General features: G+C 27.6%; 1 protein-coding gene across 1 annotated transcript; it reads right to left on the bottom strand.

Moving 5' to 3' along the window:
* Positions 1-10,516: 10,516 nt before the first annotated feature.
* LOC123272073 lies at positions 10,517-25,142 on the bottom strand. The gene is made up of 4 exons (XM_044738710.1): positions 24,493-25,142; positions 16,718-17,129; positions 13,873-14,049; positions 10,517-10,710 (listed from the first exon to the last, which is right to left on the bottom strand). The coding sequence occupies exons 2-4, from the start codon at positions 16,803-16,805 to the stop codon at positions 10,517-10,519; spliced, it is 459 nt and encodes a 152-aa protein (XP_044594645.1). The 5' UTR covers positions 16,806-17,129; positions 24,493-25,142.
* Between the last annotated feature and the right edge of the window lie 898 nt (positions 25,143-26,040).

The following is a 26,040-nucleotide window of genomic DNA, read 5'->3' as shown; positions in this document are numbered from 1 at the left end:
AATTTTTTATAAAAATCAATATTTTAGGAATTATGACCATTTTTTTATTAACAAGAAAATTATTTTTTCCTTTTCACTATGTTAGCACTATTTAAGTAGCTATATTTCCTAAATTATTCAAGATAGCTCGATAGTTAATAAACATTTTAATAGGAAATTTACTACGCTACAATTTTGGTCTCATAATTTTTCGATAAATTTGATATTTCAGGAGTTATAGCTATTTTTAGAGTAACTAGATAATGATACGGCATTTAATTTAAAAAACAAAAATAATCTTATGCTTCGCTAAAAGATACATTAATTAAACAATAGACTCTTAGCACCTCGAGACGTTTCAAAAAAGACTAAGAAGAAAAACTACCCGAGAGTCTCTTGAGGTGAAGATTGTAATTTGCATGAGCGCTTCAACAATAATCGATAATCGAGTGTAAGAATGTAAATAAAAATTTTTGAGGTTAAACAAACTTTAAAGAGAAATATTTATCTTGTAGAAAGAAAATATGTTCGGACGTGTCAATCAAAGGCTTCTAACAGGAGTAAATTATAAGCCATAAGGTCGAAGGATAGAGTTGTAAGAGTTAGATCGAAAATACAATATATAATAAAGCTACCGCTCGAAAAAATGTGTTGATATCAAAAGTGAAGATCATGAATCATGACAAATATTTGCCGGGTAAATATGACGTTTAAAGTCGTCGACCTCCAGACAACATGACGTGGATATTTTTCGTTAAAATGTCACACGAGTGACCCAGATCCGGCGTCTAGGCGTCCAAGAAATTCGGCGGAAAAGGTGATAATTAAGAAAGGTCGATAGTTAATATAGCTATTACGGAAAAATGTAAACGGATTTATATCAATTCAATTTTCTGCGGGGGAATGACCAGTTTTGGCATCAATATCGCGTTAAATATATTGTTAGGAGATAGATATGTTAACCTAACATATGGAAAGTGTATATATAGCCAAGACCGGGTTTACCGTTATAGTTATAGCTAGCTATAGTGGTTCAGCCCGATATGAGGAGATCGATGTTCCCCGGCGGGTCGATATTTCTCAGCAAGGCCGCTTTGCGACCCTTCTACATTATTAATATCGAATGGACGCTCGACGCATTTGTGAAAACTAACGTTATGATCAACGGCTCTGATAGACAATAAACACCACGGCTCTGCTAATATCTGGCGCTATCATCAAGCTTTTGAAGATTGATACAGAAAAAAAAATTTACTTTAATCAAGAAAATAATTTTCGAGAATTCAATCTTCTTGATTTAAGTTTACTGTATTTGATTCTAGACAGTTAAACTCTTCATAATTACTTTCTTGGTTAAAATAGCTATAAACTATCGAGCTCTATTCAATATTTTAGGAATTATAGCTACTTTATTGCTAACACCGTTAAAAATCATTAACTAGTCATTGTAAAAACGGTCATAACTTCTAAAATATTGATTTTTATAAAAAATTATAGCTAAAAGTTGTAACTTAAAAAATTTCCTATTAATAATGTTTAAGAACTATCGGGCTATCCTCAATATTTTAGGAGATATAGCCACTTAAATAGTACTCTCTGATAGTTAAAAATAAAAAATCATTATCTAGTTTCTAAACAAATGGTCTTAACTCCTAAAATAATGATTTTTAGAAAAAATTATGAGATCAAAATTGTAGTTTGGAAAATTTCCTACAAAAATGTCTTAGAACTATCGAGCTATATCCAATATTTTAGGAATTATAGTTACTTAAATAGATTTCACATAGTGAAAAATGAAAAATCATCATCTAGTTCCTCAAAAAATTGCCATAACTCCTAAAATATTGATTTTTAGAAAAAAAATTATAGCTAAAAGTTGTAGCTTAAAAAATTTCCTATGAATAATGTTTAAGAACTTGGAGCTATCTTCAATATTTTAGGAGTTATAGCTACTTAAATAATGCTCAAATAGTGAAAAATCAATTATTGAATTTTTATTCATTTAAAATTTTATTTTTTTATGGAAATAATTTGTAAATTTTTTTATTGAATAAATTTAAAACAAAAATAAACAAATTAAATTACCATACAATAGACATATCCCGGTAATAAAAGGCGAATAGAATCTTTTTTTCACTGACCGAACATCGCAAGTATCGTTAAAAGATCCATCTGACATTCAAGGGAATTGTATTCGAGCACTTTATTACAATTTACGGTACACCGTTGCTGGAAAATCCTAAATTGCGCCCCATAAAAAAAGCCCTCGTGTTTTAGTGCCTTCATTTCAATTCGTTTTTTTTTTTATTTATTTTCTATAAACATGTTAATTATTCCGAAGTGTTGGATATTGGAGCCACGCAATGAGATCGTAAATCAAATTATCGTTTCTAGTATAGGGTAAAAATATATTTATGTTTTTTTCCGGGAAATTTATTGCAGGTGTTTTTTCCGCTGACACGAACGAGAAAATATTGAAATGATAAATTGGAACTCGTCTTTAATTTTGGAAAAAATAACAAAGAATCTGTCAGTTTCAATTAGCGCTAAATGAAAATGGGGTTTTTATTTTCATTGTATTTATTTTAATTAAAATATGATATTGGCAATTTGAGGGAAATTTTTAGAGGAAACAGGTAATATTTTTGTGGGAAGAAATTTATTTATTTTTTTTATCAGTGGGTCAAATTTTTCATTATAAAAATAATAATTTTTTTTTTTAATCGATATTTTAGATCATTTTTATAATGACTATACAATTAGCACTATTTAAGTTCTTATATTTCCTAAAATATTGAAGATAGCTCGATAGTTCACAAGCATTATTTAGTCTCTTAAAAAATAACTATAACTCGGAAAATATCAAATTTATCAAAAAATTATGAGACAAAAATTGTAGCTTCGGAAATTTCCTACAAGAAATGTTTTGTCTTATAGAGATATCTTCAATATTTTAGGAAATATAGCTATTTAAATAGTGCGCTGATAGTTGAAAATAAAAAATCATTATCTAGTCGCTTAAAAAATGACTATAACTCCCAAAATATTGATTTTTGGAGAAAATTATAGGAATTTAAAATTGTAGCTTAGGAAATTTTTCAGATAAAATGTTTTTATACTATAGGACTATCTTGAATATTTAAAGAGATACAGTGTTTTGATTGTCAATTAAAAGTTGTAAATTATAAATTTTATATAGTTTTTTTTTTTTTTTTTTTTTTTTTTAAATAAAAAAATTAATCGGAATAAATCGGAAATTTTCTAAGCAACAATTTTAGTCTCATAATTTTTTTATAAAATCGATATTTTAGGAGTTATGATCATTTTTAAGTGCGCAATTAATGATTAATCTTTCAAAATTAAAAAAATAATAAAAATTGAACTTAAATAAAATAAAAAGCCAAAATATTTTTCCAATTTGAGGAATCTCAAACGAAGACCCTTTTAGCCGTACTGTATCACCCAAGCGTCCTTGAACTTTAGCGGAGCCGTTAATCGAACTCTCCATTACAGGCTACGATTCGGATGATATAAACCGTGAGGGAAGTGAGGCAAAAAGGCCGAGAAATAAATAAAAATAAAAGCAAAACCAAAAAAGTAGTCAAGAGACTCCAGCGGAGGATTAAATCTGCTGAAAGTGTGGTTATTTAATGATACTGCCAATAGCTTTACGTGATAAGATATTTAAATTACTTGAAATTCATCATGCGATGCCTCTGCTCGGATGTAAGCGATATTTATACTCTTGTACGATATATGTTACGTATGTTTACATATCTACAGGTATATCTTCGCTCTGTTAAGGTAAATATATGCTTATTTATGTATTATTATATACATGGAATATTTTTTCCTGGGCATAAAAAAGTGTCGATGGACAAATGGCACACTGCCAGCTTTAAATATAGCCTAGAAAAAAATAATAACAGAAAAAAAAAATATTATAATGCATCCAATGTCAAAACTTTAGCATTTACTTTTCTTTGTGCCTTTTTATGTTTCATTATCGACACGAGATTCTATGCATTTTATTTAACATCAAGCACTCGTGTGGTCTAATTGACTTTTTAACTATTTTTAGAATTTATTTGTTTATTTATTTTTATTTAATGAAATTGAGTAAATAAATAAGATTGTAAGTAATAAATACCAGAGAACATTAAGATGACAATTTTATCTTTGATCGCTCGACATTTAGTCGGACTTCCTGTTCATTTGTGAATAATAAAAACACGAGACTAAGAGTTGAAAAATACAAATATAAAATAAATAAGCTACATTAACATTTCTATCTTATCTAGACGAATATTTAATTAAATAGGTTTTATTTTAATAACCAAGCAGGGTAATAATTTATTTATGAGCTTAGTGACGTTGTTTGTTTTAATAATAAATTACTGGGTTTTGTGCATTCGAAAATTAATAATGCAGTCACTCGATTTATTATTGAAAATTTTTACACTATTCTTGGAAAGAAAAATTAACCAATATTTTTAGAGTTGGAGTTAACATAATTGTTATAATTCCTAAAATACTGAAGATAACTCGATAGTTTGACATTTTTTATAGGAAATTTTCTAAGCTAAAATTTTGGTCTCATAATTTTGTCCAAAAATCAATATTTTAGGAGTTATAATCATTTTTTTAGGAACTAGTAATGATTTTTTATTTTTTACTATGTGAGCACTTATTAAGTAACTATATCTCCTAAAATATTGAAGATAGCTCGATAGTTTGACATTTTTCATAGGAAATTTAATAAGCTACAATTTTGGTCTCATAATTTTTCTTAAAAACAATATTTTAGGAGTTATGACCATTTTTTTAGGAACTATATAATGATTTTTCATGTTTTACTATTTTAGCACTATTTAAGTAGCTATATCTCCTAAAATATTGAAGATAGCTCGATAGTTTGACATTTTTCATAGGAAATTTTCTCAACTACAATTATGATCTCATAATTTTTCTCAAAAATCAATATTTTAGGAGTTAGGACCATTTTTTTAGGAACTAGTTAATCATTTTTCATTTTTCACTATTTTAGCACTATTAAAGTAGCTATATCTCCTAAAATATTGAAGATAGCTCGACAGTTTGACATTTTTCATAGGAAATTTTCTAAGCTACAATTTTGGTCTCATAATTTTTCTCAAAAATCAATATTTCAGGAGTTATAGCCATATTTATCGTAACTAGGTGATGCAAGTTTATTTTCAGCTATGTGAGAGCTATTTAAGTCCCTATAATTCCTAAAATATTGAAGATAGCTGCTCAGCTGCCCAATTTTAAAACAATCTTACAATTTTTAGACTTTAATTTCAAGTATTTTTTCTTAAAAATATTTATATTCAAGTATTTTCTATTCATAAATCAAATTTTTTATCAATTTTGCGCGCAAATTTTCTTTTTAATAAGAAAAATTTTTAAAAATTTTTAAAAATTAAAAAAAAAAATATTTTAGGAGTTATAGTTATGTATATAGGATTAAATTTTAGTTTTTAGCAATGTGAGCACTATTTAAGTTCCTAATATATCTCCTAAAATATTCAAGATAGCTCGATAGTTTAAAAAAAATTTATCATAGAAAATTTCTTAATCTACTATTTTGAATTTAAACAGTTTCTCTTTCGCATAATAATAAATAATTCATGAGCTTAGTGACGTTGTTCGTTTCAATAATAAATTACTGGATTTTGTGCTTTCGAAAATTAATTATGTAGTCGCTCAATTTATGTTTTAAATTTTCTCCACTACTCTAAAAAAAAACTATAAAAAATTGCCTGATCCATCAAATGAAATTAGAGGGATCGCAAGTCACGATGACTCGTCGGGTTTTTTTTTTCGTAATCTGGGGTATCAGAAGGCTATATCGCAGAAAACGTCAGTTTTCCTGACAGAATTTTTTTTGTGTAAATCATTCCTGTAGAAGAAATCTTAATGGAAATTTTTCTTTTTGTTCAATCGTGACTTTTGTAAATTGTAAATAATTATGTCGGATAATTGTTTGAAGCGAAATATAAAAGCTTGATTTATAAAATAAAATTTACCGACAATAAGTAGTAACAGTAGGCGTATAGACCGCCATCTGTTTGCATCATAACAAGACTACTCACGTGAATTCATTCTTTCTCTTGCGCTCTAACCGTTATTGTCTTTATTATTGACTTATCGGGGGATATAACAGTTACCGTACTGTTGGTAAATTAGCTTAATGCTTGTAGAATTTTATTATTCTCTAAGTAATTGTTTTTTTTAACAGTTTTATTAGTGACTGTTGTGATAGTTTGCATTATTTAGGACAGTAAAAAATTTTTTTTGCTTTAATAAGGGATTGTAAGTCCTAGAAGGGATGTTTATGAAATAGAATTAACTATAAAAATCAATAGTTTTAAATCCTGAGGCTTATTGTTATTATTATAATTTTAAAAGAGAATTTTTGAATTAAATGTTAAATCATTTAGTTACTCTAAAAATGACTATAACTCCTGAAATATTGATTTTATCTAAAAATTATGAGACCTCAATTGTAGCTTAGAATATTTCCTATGAAAATAGCTGTAAACTATCGAGCTATCTTCAATATTTTAGGAGATATAATTACTTAAATAGTGTTTTTGTAGTAAGAAATGATAAATGACACCAAGTTACGATGAAAATGGCTATAACTCCTGAAATATTGATTTTTGAGAAAAATTATGAGACCAAAATTGTAGCTTAGAATATTTCCTATGAAAAATGTCAAACTATCGAGCTATCTTCAATATTTTAGGAGATATAGCTACTTAAATAGTGTTGAAATAATTAAAAACGAAAAATTGTCACTTAGTCATTGTAAAAATGGATGCAGCTCCTAAAATATTAATTTTTTTGAAAAATTCTAAGACCAAAATTCTAGCTTATAAAATTTCCTACAAAAAATAGCTGTAAACTATCGAGCTATCTTCAATATTTTAGGAGATATAATTACTTAAATAGTGTTTTTGTAGTAAGAAATGATAAATGACACCAAGTTACGATAAAAATAGCTATAACTCCTGAAATATTGATTTTTGAGAAAAATTATGAGACCAAAATTCTAGCTTATAAAATTTCCTACAAAAAATAGCTATAAACTATCGAGCTATCTTCAATATTTTAGGAATTATAGTTACTTAAATAGTTTTTACAGTGAAAAATGAAAAATCATTACCTAGTTCGTAAAAAATGGCTATAACTCCTAAAATATCGAGTTTTAGGAAAAATTGTAAAACCAAAATTCTAGCTTATAAAATTTCCTACAAAAAATAGTTGTAAACTATCGAGCTATCTTAAATATTTTAGGAATTATAGTTACTTAAATATGTTTTACAGTGAAAAATCATTACTTAGTTCCTAAAAAATGGCTATCACTCCTAAAATATTGATTTTTAGGAAAAATTAGAATTAAAAATTGTAGCTTAAGAAATTTCCTACAAAAAATAGCTATAAACTATCGAGCTATCTTCAATATTTTAGGAATTATAGTTACTTAAATAGTTTTTACAGTGAAAAAAGGAAAAATCATTACCTAGTTCGTAAAAAATAGCTGTAACTCCTAAAATATTGATTTTTAGGAAAAATTTGAATAAACAATTGTAGCTTAAGAACTTTCCTACAAAAAATATTCAAATCTATCGCGCAATCTTCAATATTTTTAGGAGATATAGTAGCTTTAGCACTCATTATCTAGTTCCTATAAAATTGACCACAAATAAAATATTTATTTAAGAGAAAAATATTATTATTGCTTTTATTATTATTATTATTATTGCTTGTTTCGAGTACCAACTTTTCTTTATTCGTTTACCGGGTCGCGGTTTATTCAAAGAACGATTGAGCTTGAAATTCTATAACGAAACAGCCTCGGATATTTCAGACATGAAAATATTCACAAAATTTAGCTCGCACAATTGAAATTTTCGTTGAATTATATTGCATAGACCGTATTCTCAGTACAGAGGATAATACATAGAGCATAGAGTTTACTCATACCCAATAGAACCTATACACAGATATTTACCTCCCGCATTCTCTATCTCGCTCAATTCTCTAGCTATCTGGATCGATATTTAAGTTAGAATTTTTATACCGTGAAAATTATTGTCTTCTCGGAATAAAGAAAGGAAATAACCAATAAGATAAATCTTGACTGTCGTTTAAATATTAAATAATAATCGGTTAATTCACGCGATACAAACGTTAGTGTATATATACATATGTCGTCAGTAGATACTATCTTGCTGTATCATACTGACCTAGAATAAATTATTACAAATCAACGTGTTATCTCGGTAACACGTGTATAAAACACAATAAAATATATTTAAAAAAACATTCCATGTTTATTATCATTTTTAATTCATCGAATGGTAATAACAAGTAACCTCCAGTCATGCACTATATAACTTATACTTGTTTTATAATAATAATAAATTGTTTTTTAATAAATGATTTTGGAGTTATCGTAGTTTTTATAATGACTAGATAGTAAAATCTATTTAATACACTTTATCTCCTAAAATATTGAAGATAGCTCGATAGTTTGTAGCTATTTTTTGTAGGAAATTTTATAAGCTACAATTATTGATTCTTATGACTTCCTAAAAATCAATATTTTGGGAGTTATGACCATTTTTACAATTATTAGTTAATGATTTTCCATTTTTAACTGTGTTAGCAATAAAGTAGCTATAGTTCCTAAAATATTGAAGATAGCTCGATAGTTTTCAGTAATTTTTTGTAAGAAATTTTCTAAGCTACAATTTTTGATTCTTATGACTTCCTAAAAATCAATATTTTAGGAGTTATGACCATTTTTTTAGTAACCAAATCATCATTTTTCATTCTTCATTATTTCAGCACTATTTAAGTAGTTATAATTCCTAAAATACTGGAGGTAACTCAATAGATTTGGAGATTTTTGGCAGTAAATTCTCTAAGCTACTATTTTGGTTTCATAATTTTTCTCAAAAATCAATATTTTAGGAGTTATGTCCATTTTTTTTGTATCTAGATAATGATTTTTCTTTTTTCACTATTTCAGCACTATTGAAGTAGCTATAATTCCTAAAATATTGGAAATAGCTCGATAGATTTGATTATTTTTAGTAGGAAATTTTCCAAGCTACAATTTTGATCTCATAATTTTTCCTAAAAATCAATATTTTAGGAGTTATGACTATTTTTTAAGAAACTAGATGATGATTTTTCATTTTTAACTATTTCAACACTACTTAAGTAGCTATATTTCCTAAAATATTGAAAATAGCTCGATAGATTTGAAGATTTTTGTAGGAAATTTTCTAAGCTACAATTTTAATCTCATAATTTTTTCTAAAAATCAATATTTTAGGAGTTATGACCATTTTTTGAAGAACTAGATGATGATTTTAATTTTTCAGTATGTGAGAACTATATTTTTAAGTAGTTATAATTCCTAAAATATTGAAGATAGCTCGATAGATTTGAAGATTTTTTGTAGGAAATTTTTCAAGCTACAATTTAGATCTCATAATTTTTTCTAAAAATCATTATTTTAGGAGTTATGACCATTTCTTTAGAAACTAGATGATGATTTTTTATTTTTAACTATCAGAGCACTATTTAAGTAGCTATATTTCTTAAAATATTGAAGATAGTTTGATAGTTACTATTATTATTCATAGGAAATTCTCCAAGCTGACTTTTGATTCTTATAATTTTTCCTAAAAACCAATATTTTAGGAATTATGACCATTTTTTTAGGAACTAGGTAATGATTTTCTATTTTCAACTATCAGAGCACTATTTAAGTAGCTATATTTCCTAAAATACTAAAGATAGCCCCATAGTATAAAAACGTTTTTTGTAGGAAATTTCCTAAGCTACAAATTTGGTCTCATGAATTTTCTCAAAAATCAATATTTCAGAAGTTATGACCATTTAATTAATGATCTGTTACTAATTCAAAAATTCTCTTTAAAAATAATAAATTTTGATTAAATAAAAAAATGAAAGCCTCCAAATCAAAGTATTTAAATTGCCAGCCTGATTTTTTATCAGTAATAATTTCCACGAGAATAGCAGGCATTGAAATTCAAGTATAAGGTGAAGAAAAAGCCCCAGGTGTATAAATACGATCGGAATCTTATAAATATACCTTTTTATATCGAAGAATAAGAAAGTAAGCTCGTGAATACCAGGAGCACATTGTAAAGAAAATAATAAGTGGTTTGACAACCGCCTAGAGCTCAACTCCAGCAAGACTCGGGCAAAACTATTCTCATCAATCTTCACCGAGGGCAATGTTAATAGTGTGTTTCTTATTAACTGACAACAAAGATGGATTGTGGGTCAACTCAAGTCTCTCCAGAAGGATAAACTCCCTCTTGATCTGATTATTAACTTAGTTGGTTATTTTGATGAATAGGCTCGGATTGTCGACGGGGATTAGTATTAACAGGGGTGAATATTAATTATAATTATAATTTATGATGAAGAAAGCAGTTTAATGAGTATAAATAAGGATTGGGGTGACTCACACAGAAAAGTGGTACAGGAAGCACTTCCAGCCAGTGGGTCGCTCCAGGAAGTTGTAAACTTGACCCTGAAACGTCGCTTTCCCTGCTCGCCGATGCTCTTTAACGTGGTATCGGCCCTCCCACGTGTTACGATCGCCTCCAGTGGAAACTCCCCCCGGAACATTACCCAGCAGCAATCGTGGATCTATTCCTGTGATAACAGATTAAGCTTGTTATTTTTTTGTTGGTAATTATTAGAAGATATTGATACGATTTTTTTACGAATCTGGAGAATAAATCTTGGATTTATTTAATTTTAAAACATTTTTTTGGTTTGATAAAAAATTAAGTTTGTTTGAAAAATAAAATTTTTAACTAAGAAAATTATTTTTAGGGATTAAATTATTGAATTAAAATTATTTTAAATAAAGCAAAATTTACTTAAATTAAAAATAATTTTTAACTTATCGCTAAGAAAATCGAAGATTTCCGATAAAAATTAAATTAATTAAAAAAAAAAATTATTTAAAGTATTTAAATAATTTTTAATCTAGAAAAATTAGTAAATAAAGTAAAATTTCTCCAAATTAAAGACAATTTTTTAATTTAAAAATATTTTAGTATTGATAAAAATTAAATTGATTAAAAAAAATGTATTTTAAGTATTTAAATAATTTTTAATAAAAAAAAATTAGTAAATAAAGTAAAATTTCTTCAAATTAAGAACAATTTTTTAGTTTAAAAATTTTGCACTGATAAAAATTAATTTGATTTAAAAAAATTCTTAAATCAAGTTAAATTTAATTAAGCCGAGATTTTTTTAGTTAAAAAATTTTTTTGTACTTGTAAGAAAAATTAATTTGAATTTAAGACAAAAAATTTTGACCCAAAAATTTTAATTTCAAGAATTAGATAATTTTTAATCAATAAAAAAATTCTTAAATTAAAGAATTGTTCTTTAAAAATAATATTTTTGGTTTAAAATTTCTTCTTTTAATTAAATCAACTTATATCCTTCAGATTTCAACATAAATGATAGTAATATGATATAAAGATAAAAAATGATTAAATCGAGAAATAAAAAATACCAAGTATCCCATTACAGTGAATTCAACTAAAAACTTATTAAAAAAAAGTACCTCGGGTGCCTTTCCGCCTCCAATTATATTTCTGCGCATTGTCACCCGATCTCTTACCACTATTACCTCTCTTACTACCGAGGTGAAAAGAATCGGCAGAGTTGCCGCGAATAAAATCATACTTTTTTTTCAAATTATTGTTGTCGTCGCTGGGACAGTCGAGGACAAATATTTCCGGCGGTTTAGCACTCGAAGAATCGTACCGACGACAGTTTGTCGTTGATCCCATTACGGGATCAGAATCACGTCGTTTGCAGTCGACTACTCGTTCACGGTCATATTTTCAAGTATGTGTATGCATATGTGCTATCTTTAATTCAATGTTACCGCTTACTTTAAATACTAAATTTTTAAAATAAAAAATTTTAATTTTAAAAGCAAAAAATTCAATATTAAAGCAAAAATTTATATTTAAGTCAAGAAATTTGTGAGAATATTAAAAAAAAAAATAAAAATTATTAGTTAATATTAATTTAATTATATTAAAATTATTGATTAATTAATTTTAAAAGCAAAAAATTTATATTTAAGTCAAGAAATTTGTAAGAATATTAAATAAAAAAAAAATTGTTAGTTAATAATTAATTATCCATCTAATCAATATCGCATTTAAATTCAATTAAAAATAACCCCGGTTCTGAGTCGCCTGGGGACGAGCTTCTGTTTTCGTTTAATTTTAAAATATACACACCGACAAACCAAGCGCCCCAATTTATTATTACTATTATTATTATTATTATTCATTTATTTATTTATTTATTTATTTGCTGCCTTTAATTTCAGATCATTTTAATGCAACTGTTGTACACGGTAATATTTTAATTTTTAAAAGCGCTATAATTAATGAACACAATTAATTAACCGGGCGAAATAAATGAAGTAAATTTCATATTACTGATACGATGGGTGGTAAGTTCGATCTAATGACACGCCGTGACTGACTGAAGGTTTCAAGACTTGTACTAACTATGTGGAAATAACTGAAAGCTTTTGCTAATGAGATTACTGAATCTGTATGCAACGTCGGTTTTATAAATTACTTGTATTTTAGCTTAATGTGTTGTGTGCTCTTGCAAGTAACATTTTTTTAATTTTATTCTTTACAATTTAAAGACTTTTTATAATTTTTTTTAATTAATAATTTATTATAATAAAAAATTTTACATGGAGAAATTTTTTTAAAATTGTAATTAAGAATTTTTATTAAAATTTAATAATTTTTAAACTTAATTTATATTTTAAATTGAAAAATTTTTAAAGAAACAAATTTAATGTTTTTTAATAGAAATTTATAGAGAAATTTTAAAAAAATTGTAATTAAGAATTTTTATTAAAATTTAATAATTAATTTTGAATTTTTAATTTATATTTTCAATTGAAAAATTAAAATAAAAATTTAATTTTTTTTTAATAGAAATTTTTAAAAAATTTTAATTAAGAATTTTAATAATTAAGTTAGAAGCTTAAATTATATTTTAAATTGAAAAATTTTAAAACAAAAATTTAATTTTTTTTTAATAGAAATTTATTTAATAAAAAAAAAATGTTTTGAATTTTTTATGATTTAAAATAAATAAAGCCCGACTTTAATATGATAAACATAATATTAATCTCTTGAAAATAAATTATAATCCACTCGAAAATATACCTCGAGATAATGAAAGTAAATTTTCCACAAAGTTATGAGACCATAAATGGATAAAATATTTAATTAGTATTTTGATTGGTCCATAAAACTATTTACTACCCCATTAGTCGGCTGAGGATCGGTAAGAGCTTTATAAAGATAAAACCAACTAACTCACTTCAAAATTCAAAGTGCTTTTGGCTCTTTTCAAACTTTTATCAAAAAATCACTACTTGAATTTTTTCCGAGGTTCAAGGCCGCTGAATTAAAGCCAGCGTTTTTTTTTTTTTTTGTAAAAATTATATGAAATTTCCATCAACCACAGAGAGTAATGTTGATGTTTATTTATAGACAGCTAAAATGTATTTTCGGTTTTTTAGGGAAATTCGCAATTAAAATGCTTTAAAAATAAACCTTTGTGAGCATTTTAACGTAATGTATCTTTAAAAACTCTCTGCATATTTTTTTTTCGGGACATTAAAATATTTCACCGCAAAAAGAACGCAGTTCATATGTGATGTTTTATTTAGATTTCAAAGGGATTTTTTTTTTGGCGTAATGCTAGAAACAAAAATAGAAATAACGAAATTTTAAAAAACATTTTTACCTCCGGTAAAAGTATCATTGTTGTCGGATTGCAAAGTCGCGCTGGTCTCCGACAGGGGCGAGGGGTTGGGCTTCAATTCACCCGTCGATTCCAGCCCGAGAAATTCGCTTCCTCTACCACTTCCATTTCCGCCGCTGCCTACCTGGACAATCGTCACATTCAATGGACCCCGGTTACCTGGAAAAAGAAAAAAATATTTTTAAAATTAAATTGTTCAATAAAGTACGCCGAGGGAAAACAGAAGAATTAAAATCGAAAATTCTAAAAAGAATTTTATTGATTAAAAATGATGTTAAAATACATTGTTTAGTATTTTTATAGAGAAAAATTTTTTTATGAAATATTTCGCATCCTCTTCTTCTTTTTTAATGTAAACTTTTAAATTTTCCTATGTAAAATTTACAAATTTTTTACTGATAAATTTACATTTTCTCCCTGTAACTTTAAGAGATTCTCCACACGGTAAATTTACCCTTTCTTTGGAAATTTACATTTTTCTTGTAAATTTACATTTCCTTTACATAAAGTCAGCCATTTTTCCAGACATTAAATTTATATTTTTCGTGCAAGTTTACATGTTCAATGTAAATTTACATTTTTTCCTGTAAATTCAACCATTTTTCAGAGATTAAATTTACCCTTTTCTTGTAAATTTACATTTTCCTTGTAATTTTACATTTCCTTTACATAAAGTCAGCCATTTTTCCAGACATTAAATTTACATTTTTCGAGTAAGTTTACATGTTTTATGTAAATTTAAATTTTCCTTGTAAATTTACATTTTTTCCCATAAATTCAACCATTTTTCCAGAAATTAAATTTACATTTTCCTTCTAAATTTACATGTTCCTTATAAATTTGTACTTTCTTTATAAATTTACATTTTCTCCATGTATATTTAAGAAATTTTCCACCTGTTAAATTTACATTATTCCAAAAATGTAAATTAAAAATCTCCCACCCCAATTTCAACAGACAAAATTTTTCCGTGCAACTGAACTACCTCAAAATGAGTATTTTTCTCTAAATAACAATAAAAATCTCAAACCATCAAATAATAATTGACCCAAATACAAAAACAAAAATGATAAAAAAAATGTGAGTTCCTGGATCTGGATCCTCGTTAAATAACATACGGGCTGGCGTATTGCGTGACCTGTATAGCAAGCTTTGCCGGCGGTATTAACCCCAGAATCGATGCAACTGGTCCGAGCCGCCCGCCCGGATAATAAAAAATAACTTTAATTTCGGTTTAACATGCTATAGTAGACTTTGGGATAATAATTCCGGTGGTTGAACATAATAACAAAGTAAAGTGCACAGACACAAACCCGAAAAAGAATCAGAAATAAAGGTTAAATAAATAGTTTGGGTAACTTTAGCTAGTAACACCGAAAGCCCGGTTTGCAAAGTAATACAAGGATCAACTTTTCGGGAATTGGGTTTGGAAAGTTAATTATTCGGTCGATTGCCGAACGAATTGTTCCAGGGCTGTTGTAATCATGTCTTTCCGGTTATTTCACCAGTCCGAGTGTACAAAGCCAGTGAGGGTGTGTGTTTGTGCCTGTAGTTGTGTTGCAGCTCACCAATGACCCGCACGGGGGTTTATAGTTGTACCTACGAATGTAGAATGTAGGGCAACCCCTGGTGTATTGTTAAACTTGTCAAAGTCTATGAATGAAATATTAAGTGGTCGTGTGTGTATCGCTTTTATACGTGACTGCATTGTTGTCGGTATATAATACGTCCATCGGAGCCTTCTTTAAATATTTTTCAATTCACGCACCTCTTATCTATATTTAGGTTAAAATTTATTTTCATCTGATTAAAAAGCAACCACCTCTTTTTATTTTTTACACCATACTATTTTGGGTTAGTTAAATTTTTATTATTTATGCCACCAGTCAAATTAATATTCTGTTTTATATGGATTTGCACTGTTTCATTCAATTTTAATTGGGGAAAAAATTATTGGCTTGAAAAATTGTAATTAGTCATTAAATAATATTCTGTTTTATAGATTTGCACTGTTTTAATTGGGTAAAAAATTATTATCTTGAAAAATTGTAATTAGTCATTAAATAATATTATGTTTTATAGATTTGCACTGTTTTGATTGGGTAAAAAATTATTATCTTGAAAAATTGTAATTAGTCATTAGATAATATTCTGTTTTATAGATTTGCACTGCTTCATTCAATTTCAATTGGGAAAAAAAAATTATTGTCTTGAAAAATTGTAATTAGTCATTAGATAAATTAGTTGTTTGGGGTTATTATCGATTATAAGCTCTACTTGTTGTTGTTATAAGCCGAGGAAACCTTTTGGAATAATTTATCGGGAGAGTATAATCGGGGAAGCGTCAACTGGATGACTATCAAGCGCACTCTCGGAGAATATACACACCACTACAAATCTCCCGTGCGTGGATGTGATGCGTCTAATTAATTATCAACAAGAGCTCTTTGATTTTGCGGTTAATTCTCGGATATTGGTCCACGCTATAATGATTATACAGATGCTGGTTTAATTGCCTATTGAAATATTGTCGCCAGGTGATAACCAAACTCAAGATTAGATAGGCTTGAATAAAATTAAAATAAACTTGTATTTTTTTTTTTTTTTTTTTATATATTTGTTAAAATTATCTTGAATTTAATTAAAAAAATTTTTTTAGCTTGAAATTTATTAAAATTTTTTATTATAAAAATTAAATACTTCAAATATTGAATTAAAAAATTTTTTATTGTATTTAACATGAAATAATAATAGTGTTAAGCTAAAAAAAAAAAAAATAACAAATTGTCGAGTTTATTTTTACAACAGTAAATAAAATATGTAATACCTGTTTTGGAGGACGGCGTAAGCAGTCCCTGTACTTCTTCTAGGGGCATCCCGTGACCGTGTTCGTGATGACGAGGACGATCTTTCATCCCTTCTCCTCCGCTTTGTCTTCGTTTCAGCTGGATCTATCGTAGTGGACCTATCGGGGTTGCGGTAGTGGAGATAGTAATGATGATAGTAATGATGGTGTTGCCTAAGACGCTGATGGCTGCTCGTCGAGCGAGTTGGGACGGGGACCGGGTAAAGGATCAGGAAGTCGGTCGAGTCCTCGGGGACTCGTTTTGAAGACGGCGGACGGTGATAGAGCGTCATCGCCCCGCCGTCTCCTTTACCACCATGCCCCACCGACGACACTAGTTTTTAAATAATCCACTTGTCCTCTTCGGCTACCTTCAGGACCTTCCTCGTGTCTTCTGAAATAAAAACAATAGTATCTTGCTAATTACAATATACAGATAAATAAATTTAGAGCTTTAAGGGAATAATTATTTTTAATTATATTTTTGGGAATCCCCGTTATTCTATTACTTCTTTTTAATGCAAACTTTACATTTTTTTAATGTAAAATTTACAAATTTTTTAATACTAAATTTACATTTTCTTTATGTAAATTTTACAGTTTTTCCACACGTTAAATTTACATTTTTTTATTATCCTAAATTTACATTTTTCCGTGTAAATTTACATTTATTTATGTCGATAGATTTACATTTTCCATGTAAATTAAGATTTACATGGAAATTTACAGTTTACATGTAAATTCAAAATTTTCTAATGCTAAATTTACATTTTTCTACGTAACTTTACATTTATTTATATTGATGGATTTACACTTTCCATGTAAATTAAGATTTACATGGAAATTTACAGTTTACATGTAAATTCAAAATTTTCTAATGCTAAATTTACATTTTTCTACGTAACTTTACATTTATTTATATTGATGGATTTACACTTTCCATGTAAATTTAGATTTACGTGTAAATTTGCAGTTTACATGTAAATTCAAAATTTTCTAATGCTAAATTTACATTTTTCTATGTAACTTTACATTTATTTATATCAATAGATTTACATTTTCAATGTAAATTTAGATTTACATGTAAATTCAAAATTTACATTTTTCTATGTAAATTTACATTTTTCCATGTAAATTTACAAATTCTTTAATACCAATTTTACATTTATTTGTATTGATAAATTTACATTTTTCCATGTAAATTAAAAAATTTTCTAATGTTAAATTTACATTTTTTATAATATAAATTTAAATTTCTAAAAAAAGTAAATTTGACAATTGTTTTAGCAATTTTGACAGAATTTTTTTTAGTAAGAACAAAATAAAAATCCACTTAATAGGTGAGTATCACAAAGAATAATACCGTCGTTTCTAATCAATATGTCGTGTGTCTGTCTCTTGGTCACCGGGTCTAGTTCGATCGACTTCACAGTCAGACATGTTGCATACTTTATTCTATTTGTTGTCTGATATTACTCGTGCTATCACTCGTTGTATTATTCTCGTTAAATACCTATTCTCTGTGTCAGTTAGATCCGTATCTGACAACTTTCGCTCAATCAAGCTCTATAATTACTATAACTGCAATTATTTATTCAGACTTTTTTACAATTATCTAGCGGCCTCTTCGCGATCTCACTCATTGATTTTTCATTTCAATTTACACCGCCACTGTAAATTTTTTTTATTTCTATTTTTCATCACAGTAAATTCTTTCTGAAACCCATTAATATTTGTTTCCGATAAACGGGCTGAGGAATTGCCTCCAGTGAAAAATTTTATCTCCGTAGATCCACAGTTCATTGAATATTTCCATTTTTTATACAAAAAATTTTTTCTATAAATTCCTTTATATTAATATTAAATATTTTTAATAAAAAAATTTTTATAATTTATATAATTTAAATTCAAGCTACTCTTTGGATTAAATTTTTAAAATAAAATAAACGCACCCAGAAATATTAATTTATTTTTTTTCAAAGCAATAAAAAATTCTTTTCATAAATTTTTAATTATTATAATTGCGATAATTAAAAAAAAAAAAAAACAAAAAAATAAAATCCGTTAATCGTTGCTATAATAACTAAAAAAAAAAAAATAAAGTAAACAAATTCATCAGAATGCGGCGCTTTAGTGCGAGAAAATTGTCGAGCTTTAAGTTAACTAGTCAGGGGAGCGCCAGCGGGAACTCGAGTTAAGTTAAAGTAACATGTCTGAATGAAATTGATATTTATTAATCGATATTTAACTTTGTCCAAGGGCGACACTAACCTTCTTCGTGCATGAGGGCGTAGTCAGTATTAATATTTCGTCTGCAGTTACCCAACTTTTAAAAATATGTTTTAACTTGTTTCCTTAGCTTTACCTTTGTTCCTCTATTTCTTCCCCCCTGCCGACAATTATATTTATTTATTCTTGATAATATTTAGATTTACATACTTAAATATTGTCAATAAATAATTTAAGTGCATAAAGTTTTAGCTTTATTGTCCGTGCTGAGAGAATTCAAGAAAAATTCTTACGATTTTATGGAAAAGCTCTCTAAGCTTTTTTTTATTATTATTATTTTGCTTCGAAACTTGTGATATTTATTTATTGAGGTAAATGTATGTAAGACTGAGATTATTTTGCTTCCAAGCAAGAAAGAGAATTTTTAATTTTATTATTATATATCTTTTAAAATATGGAGGAATTTTTTTTATGATAAAAAAATTATAATGATATTTTATCTTCCAATGTATAGAAAATAATATTTATTTTTAACAAGTATTATTATTATTACATATATTTAAATATATTCTGAGCATATATTTTTTCCGTGGGGATATCTAGTGGTCGGAAGATTTAATATTTTATATATGCCAGAGCTTTTCCGTCATCTTTTGAAGTAATAAGAGAAATACTAAGTAATAAGAGAGTAGACGGTAGACTAGATGATAATTCAACAGATCCACATATACGAACCACTAAAACCCAAGTCATAGCCGCCGGTGGTGCTGCTACATTCATACCACGCTATAAGAATACCTTACATGTAGATGTATACATGAAAAGTTACACCCAAAGTTATAATCCTCTTAAATATTTTTTTGACCCACATTATGTCAAGCATAATTATTATACGGCATTAAATTCAGAAATATGGAGAATTTTTTTTTCATTTCGACTATAACTTTTAAGAAGTTTAAAAGAGGATTGATTCTAGAGCATGATGATGGTCAAAAGCGTTATACTGGAAAAAAAATTAGTAAAACGGTTCACCCTAAAGGCCATCCCTGCAACTTCCCGCTAATTCCATACCTGGGCGCTTAAAATTGTACTTATGACGTTTTTGAGCTCAAAATATAATTTATGTGATATTTTTAGCTCGCTGAGCTCAAAGAGATAGTATTTCTATGCATTTGAGCTCTTCGAGCTCAAAAGTCTGATAGAAGTTTCATAGAACACTACTTTTGGAATTTTCAAACCGCTATAACTTTTGAATGGATCAACCTTGAAATGGATTGATTTTCACGTGGTTGGTGGCATTCGACGCAGTTTTATCAGTCTCATAAAGAATTTTCAGGTTTCAATTGATTGAACCAAAAATTTCGGAGTAATTTCGAAAAAACACTTTTTTCGGTTTTCTTTCGTTCACGATATCTCTCGAACGATTTAACCGATTTCGACCTTCTTGGTGGCGATCGACGTGGTTTTTTATTGTCTAGAGCTGATTAGTTTTCGAAATCGATCAGTGGAGCTGTTTAAAAGTTATCCAAAAAAAATCACATTTGGAAAAATTTTTTTTCTTAGTTTTTTTAAGATTTCTCAAAATCTACTGATCCGAATCGGTCTAAATTATACTCAAAATCTAAGTTTGGCCAAGCCCTTTCAAATGGCACCAACCGCGATAAAATCGGATGAGCCCTTCAAAAATTATAAGCGGTTCACATACTTTCACACACACACACACACAACCTCGCGGGGATAGTCAGGGAAGCTTCCTGTGACCTTCAAACGTCGAGATCTGATGAAAACTCGATTTTTGCAAAACGGGGTGAAAACAATAACTTCCCGATTTTTGAAAATCTTCGATTTTCTTAGCGGGAAGTTAAAAATTAACTTGAATCAAGATGAAAAATTCTTGAGTCAAGTAAAATTCATTTAAACCAAGAAAAATTTCTTAGTCTAAGAATTTATTACTTAAATAAAGAAGATGAAATTCTTCAAAATCATTTACTTGATTCAAGTCAATTTATTTTGTGTAGAGGTCCAGGGTTCGAATCTCGAGCACATTAAATAGTGATTTTTCTAAAACATTAAGTTTTAGTAGACAAGTAAGAGAATAGATAGATTTTATTTTTCAACAGAGATTAGCTGGAATTTGTTCGGGTGAGTAATTTATACTTGAAATATTACTTTTATGAGTATTGAATGCATTGAGGTGATATGAATGAGAATTTTCAGTCCGGAGATGAATCTGCGCCGTTAAATGGAACCTTATATTTAACAGTATTTTATATGATCCTCTATTGCGTGTTCAATATTCTCACTTGTTATCTACAGACATGAATTATTCAGTCTTTTCACAACTTTCTGCGGAAATGTTTATTTAATTTTCACGACTAAAATAATTTTTTTTTCTATATATAATATTTTAAAGTATCGAAATTATTAAAAAAAAAAAAAAAATAAATTAAACAAAAAATATGAGACCGAAATTTCCTATCGATAATAATTTTATACCATGGAGCTATCTTCAATATTTTAGGAGATTTAGTAACTTAATTTAATTAAATGCTCATAAAGTGAAATATAAAAAATCATTATCTAGTCATTGTAAAAATGGCTGTAACTTCCAAAATATTGATTTTTTGGTAAAATTATGAGATCAAAATTGTAGCGTATACAATTTCCTACAAAAAATGATTTTATACCATGGGGCTATCTTCAATATTTTAAAAGATATGACACTTAAATAATTGCCTATAAAGTAAAATATAAAAAATCATTATTTAGTCATTGTAAAAATGGCTGTAATTCCCAAAATATTAATTTTTTGGTAAAACTATGAGACTAAAATTGTAGCTTATAAAATTCTCTATAAATAACCTCTTTATACTATGGGGCTATCTTCAATATTTTAGGATAAATAACTAGATATGTAACTTAAACAGTGTTTAGATAGTAAAAAATAAAAAAAATCATTATCTAGACATTGTAAAAATGGCTGTAACTTCCAAAATATTGATTTTTTGGTAAAATTATGAGACCAAAATTGTAGCTTATACAATTTCCTACAAAAAATGATTTTATACCATGGGGCTATCTTCAATATTTTAAAAGATATGACACTTAAATAATTGCCTATAAAGTAAAATATAAAAAATCATTATTTAGTCATTGTAAAAATGGCTGTAACTTCCAAAATATTGATTTTTCGGTAAAATTATGAGATCAAAAATGTAGCTTATAAAATTCTCTATAAATAACCTCTTTATACTATGGGGCTATCTTCAATATTTTAGGAGAAATAACTAGATATGTAACTTAAACAGTGTTTAGATAGTAAAAAATAAAAAAAATCATTATCTAGACATTGTAAAAATGGCTGTAACTTCCAAAATATTGATTTTTTGGTAAAATTATGAGACCAAAATTGAAGCTTATAAAATTTCCTACAAAAAACGTTTTTATATCATGGGATTATCTTCAATATTTTAGGAGATACAGTAATTTAATCAGTGTTAAAATAATAAAAAATGAGAAATCATTATCTAGTCATTATAAAAATAACTTTTTTACATTGATTATTATTATTTTTTATTTTTATCACCATGATTATAATTATTATTACACTGAACCCGATAATGAGTTTATAAAAAAATGAAATTAACCTTTTATATAAAGTTGACAGAAAGTATTTTAGTCATATAACTAAATAACTGTAACTAGATTAATTTTGGAGATCGTTCCCGAGATAAAAGTTATAACGAGCTTAGTAGTCAGGGGCTTTAGTAGACATCTGTGTCTCCCAGGACAAAACATATAGAAGCACTATTGTCAGAGCAAGAAACTCGATTTGTAATTCGCAAAACAATATTCCTGACACTTTGACTGAGTTTGTTCTCGCTTTTGTCAGGCTTTCACTCACCCGTCCAAAGTTCACCGTTAACTTACTCGGTTACAAACAAGAATAACGCTCCAAAAATGTCCTTTAAAGAAGAATAAAAGGACCTTTTTGTCAAACTCAACCCACTGGAGTATCTCCAGGAAAAATGCTCCTTTGAATTCACACTCCAGTTATCTCGATAAATATATATTTATCTCCATTGACATTCGCTCAATAAACATGTACATACTCTCAATAAAAGCAAACATTTATTTATTTTTTATTTATTATCTCAAGCGCAAATATCCCCTATTTGTCCGAAGGAAAATTCATTACTTAACAATGTAATGAAAATAATATAATTATAGCAGTCTGTTATATATATTGCCTACAATATCGTCACGCAAGTGTACATCAAGCTCGCTTACTATACTTCGTGTCACGCAGTTATAAGTGGGACAACTTACCCTCGACTTTTGCGAAAATTAACTGAACATGCGTGGACGATTTAACTATTAATTAATTAATATTAATATTTAAATTATCTTTGAGAAATTTACCAAAATTTTTATTTTTATTAATTTATTTTATTTTACTACTTAATTTATTTATTAAATTAAACAACTCTAAAATAAATTGTCCCTAAGGCTCGTAAGTGTAATTAACAATTTTTTTTTTTTATTAATAATTTTGTAAAAAAATTATTTTAATTAAGAGAAAAAAAATTTTTTTAACCAAAAATTGTTATTTTTGTGTAAAAAATACAAAATTAAAATTAAAATTGCAATAAAGCCAAAAATTGTTATTTTTGTGTAAAAAATTAAAAATATAAAATTAAAATTAAAAATACAAAATTAAAATTGCAATAATGCCAAAAATTGTTATTTTTGTGTAAAAAATACAAAATTAAAATTAAAATTAAAAATATAAAGTTAAAATTGCAATAAAGCCAAAAATTGTTATTTTTGTGTAAAAAATTAAAATTTTGTACAAAACTAAATTTATATTTTTAATATTGATATTAATTCTAAAAAATTTTAATATCCTTGCTATAAAAATAACAATAACACGCTCATAAAAATTTATCCATAATTTTTTAATTACTCCAAAAATACGTCCTTAATTTTTAAAAATAATTTACTTATTAAATTAAAAATTATGCAAATAAACGCTTGCTACAACATTTTGTTATCTAAATTTAAAACCAACTTTCTGCTGATCTTGTAAATAAGCTCCAATTTTATTCAAAAATAAAATTTTCCCAGTAATTAAACGAAGTTTAACCCTTACAAAAGTGTCACTAAAATACCATATTTAAAAAAAAGTGGAGTTTAATCGACTCCACTTTAACGATGGCTATAACCATATAATTAGCAAATATTTTCATTGGAATAAAAATGACATGAGCGAGGATATCAAGGGCTTTACAAGCATATCTAATCGATATATCGTTCTAAATTTAACTGTGCATACATAAATTACTCTATTTTACGTAATTTGATACGTCAATTTGCATTATCATCAATCATTAACAATTAATAGTCCTGAAAAAAAAAAAATCCAACAATAAAACATTGTCAGCCTATTGTTCATCTTCCATTCAATCACTCGTCTTTCATTTAACTCCATTCATAAAAAGCTTTCGAAATTGAACCTTTTGAATTACCTGTTGGAGTCTCAGGATTAATTGCAACAAATTAACCGAGTAATTGATCGGGGTTGACAACTGGCACCTGGATAAATCACGATCCACTGACTTTAAATCAAAATTAAATCCAACAAAAATTGACCAAAAAAATATTAATTAAAAGCAATTGTTACTTATTATTATCAAACAACTGTCACTTGTGATGGTAAATCCTTGTGCATGGCACGCACGTGTTAGATAAAATTGCACGTGGTGTTTTTTTGAGAATTATTGATGGAAACTCAAGAATTAAATTAAAAAACACTAAAGCGGACTCAAAGGTCGGGATTGTCTCTTAAAGCCAAAAGTAAAACTAGCTGCGGGTTATTTGTAAAGTTTGGTGGTCGGTTCTTGGAATAATGTGACCGGAGATCCTTCGGCGGGCGAGCGGTCGCCTCGACAAGAGCACACGCGAGTATAATCCAGTGCGCACCCCCGATGCGCCTACTCGAGCATAATCATAGGAGACTACTGGCTTCGAAGCAGCAACCTGGTGCTCGTTCCACCCCTGCGTGCTCGTCAGAGCCTTACCATCGCCACCCGCCGATGTCGGTGCTGCCATCCACCACCTCGCTAACCTTTTTAACCCACATCCTACCCTCTGCAATATGGACACTCATCACTGTCCTGACTTACACTGCTGGTAATCCTACCACCAATAGGTACCAGCTCCGCAGTTGAACTCTTTTTTATTTTTAATTGTTGTCAGGATACATCACTAGTTGCGTCATCGAAGTTTACTCGAGTCAACAGGGGAGGGGAATGACTCTAGTGAGCTTAATTACGTCATTTCGAGGGATATACAGCTGGCGGTACAAGTTAAGCGTTGACGGTGCTAGTTGTTATGACAGGTACAGGTTTTATCTCGTAGGGCAGATATTGGAGAGGAGATTTTGGAGTGAGGAAATTTTGGAGGTGTTTTTCAAAATTTAGGGGGAATTTTAGTTGAGAGTTGTTTTAAATTGAGTGGAAGAAATGGTAATGGAGAAAAATCATTAAGAAATAAATTTCTTGTTAAAAATATAGAGCAAATTACTTCATTTTAATTTACATTTTTTTTTTGGGAATATTGTTTTTTTATTGTAAATTGGAGATGCTTAAATGGTAATTTTACACTATTGGAAATGTAAATTTTATGTTGGAAAAATGTAAAAGAACAAATTATTTATTTACATTTTTTTTTGGGAATATTGCATTTTTATTATGAATTGGAGATGCTTAAGTGGTAATTTACACTTTTGGAAATAGAAATTTTATGTTGGGAAAATGTAAATTTTTTGGGTGGAAAAATTAGTGAATTTACATGGGGATAATGTAAATTTAACATGAGAAAATTTGTAAATTTTAGATTATATGAAATGTAAATTTTACATTGGAAAAATATAAATTTAGCATGAGAAAAAATTATTGAATTTACATGGGGAAAATGTAAATCTAACATGAGAAAATTTGTAAATATTAGATTATAAGAAATGTAAATTTAGTATGTGGAAAAATGGTTAAATTTACACGGAAAAATGTAAATTT

This window comes from Cotesia glomerata, linkage group LG9 (genome assembly GCF_020080835.1).
Source record: "Cotesia glomerata isolate CgM1 linkage group LG9, MPM_Cglom_v2.3, whole genome shotgun sequence".
Lineage (NCBI taxonomy): Eukaryota > Metazoa > Arthropoda > Insecta > Hymenoptera > Braconidae > Cotesia > Cotesia glomerata.
The sequence above is the reverse complement of the archived record's forward strand: the minus strand, read 5'-3'. Positions and strand labels throughout refer to the sequence as shown.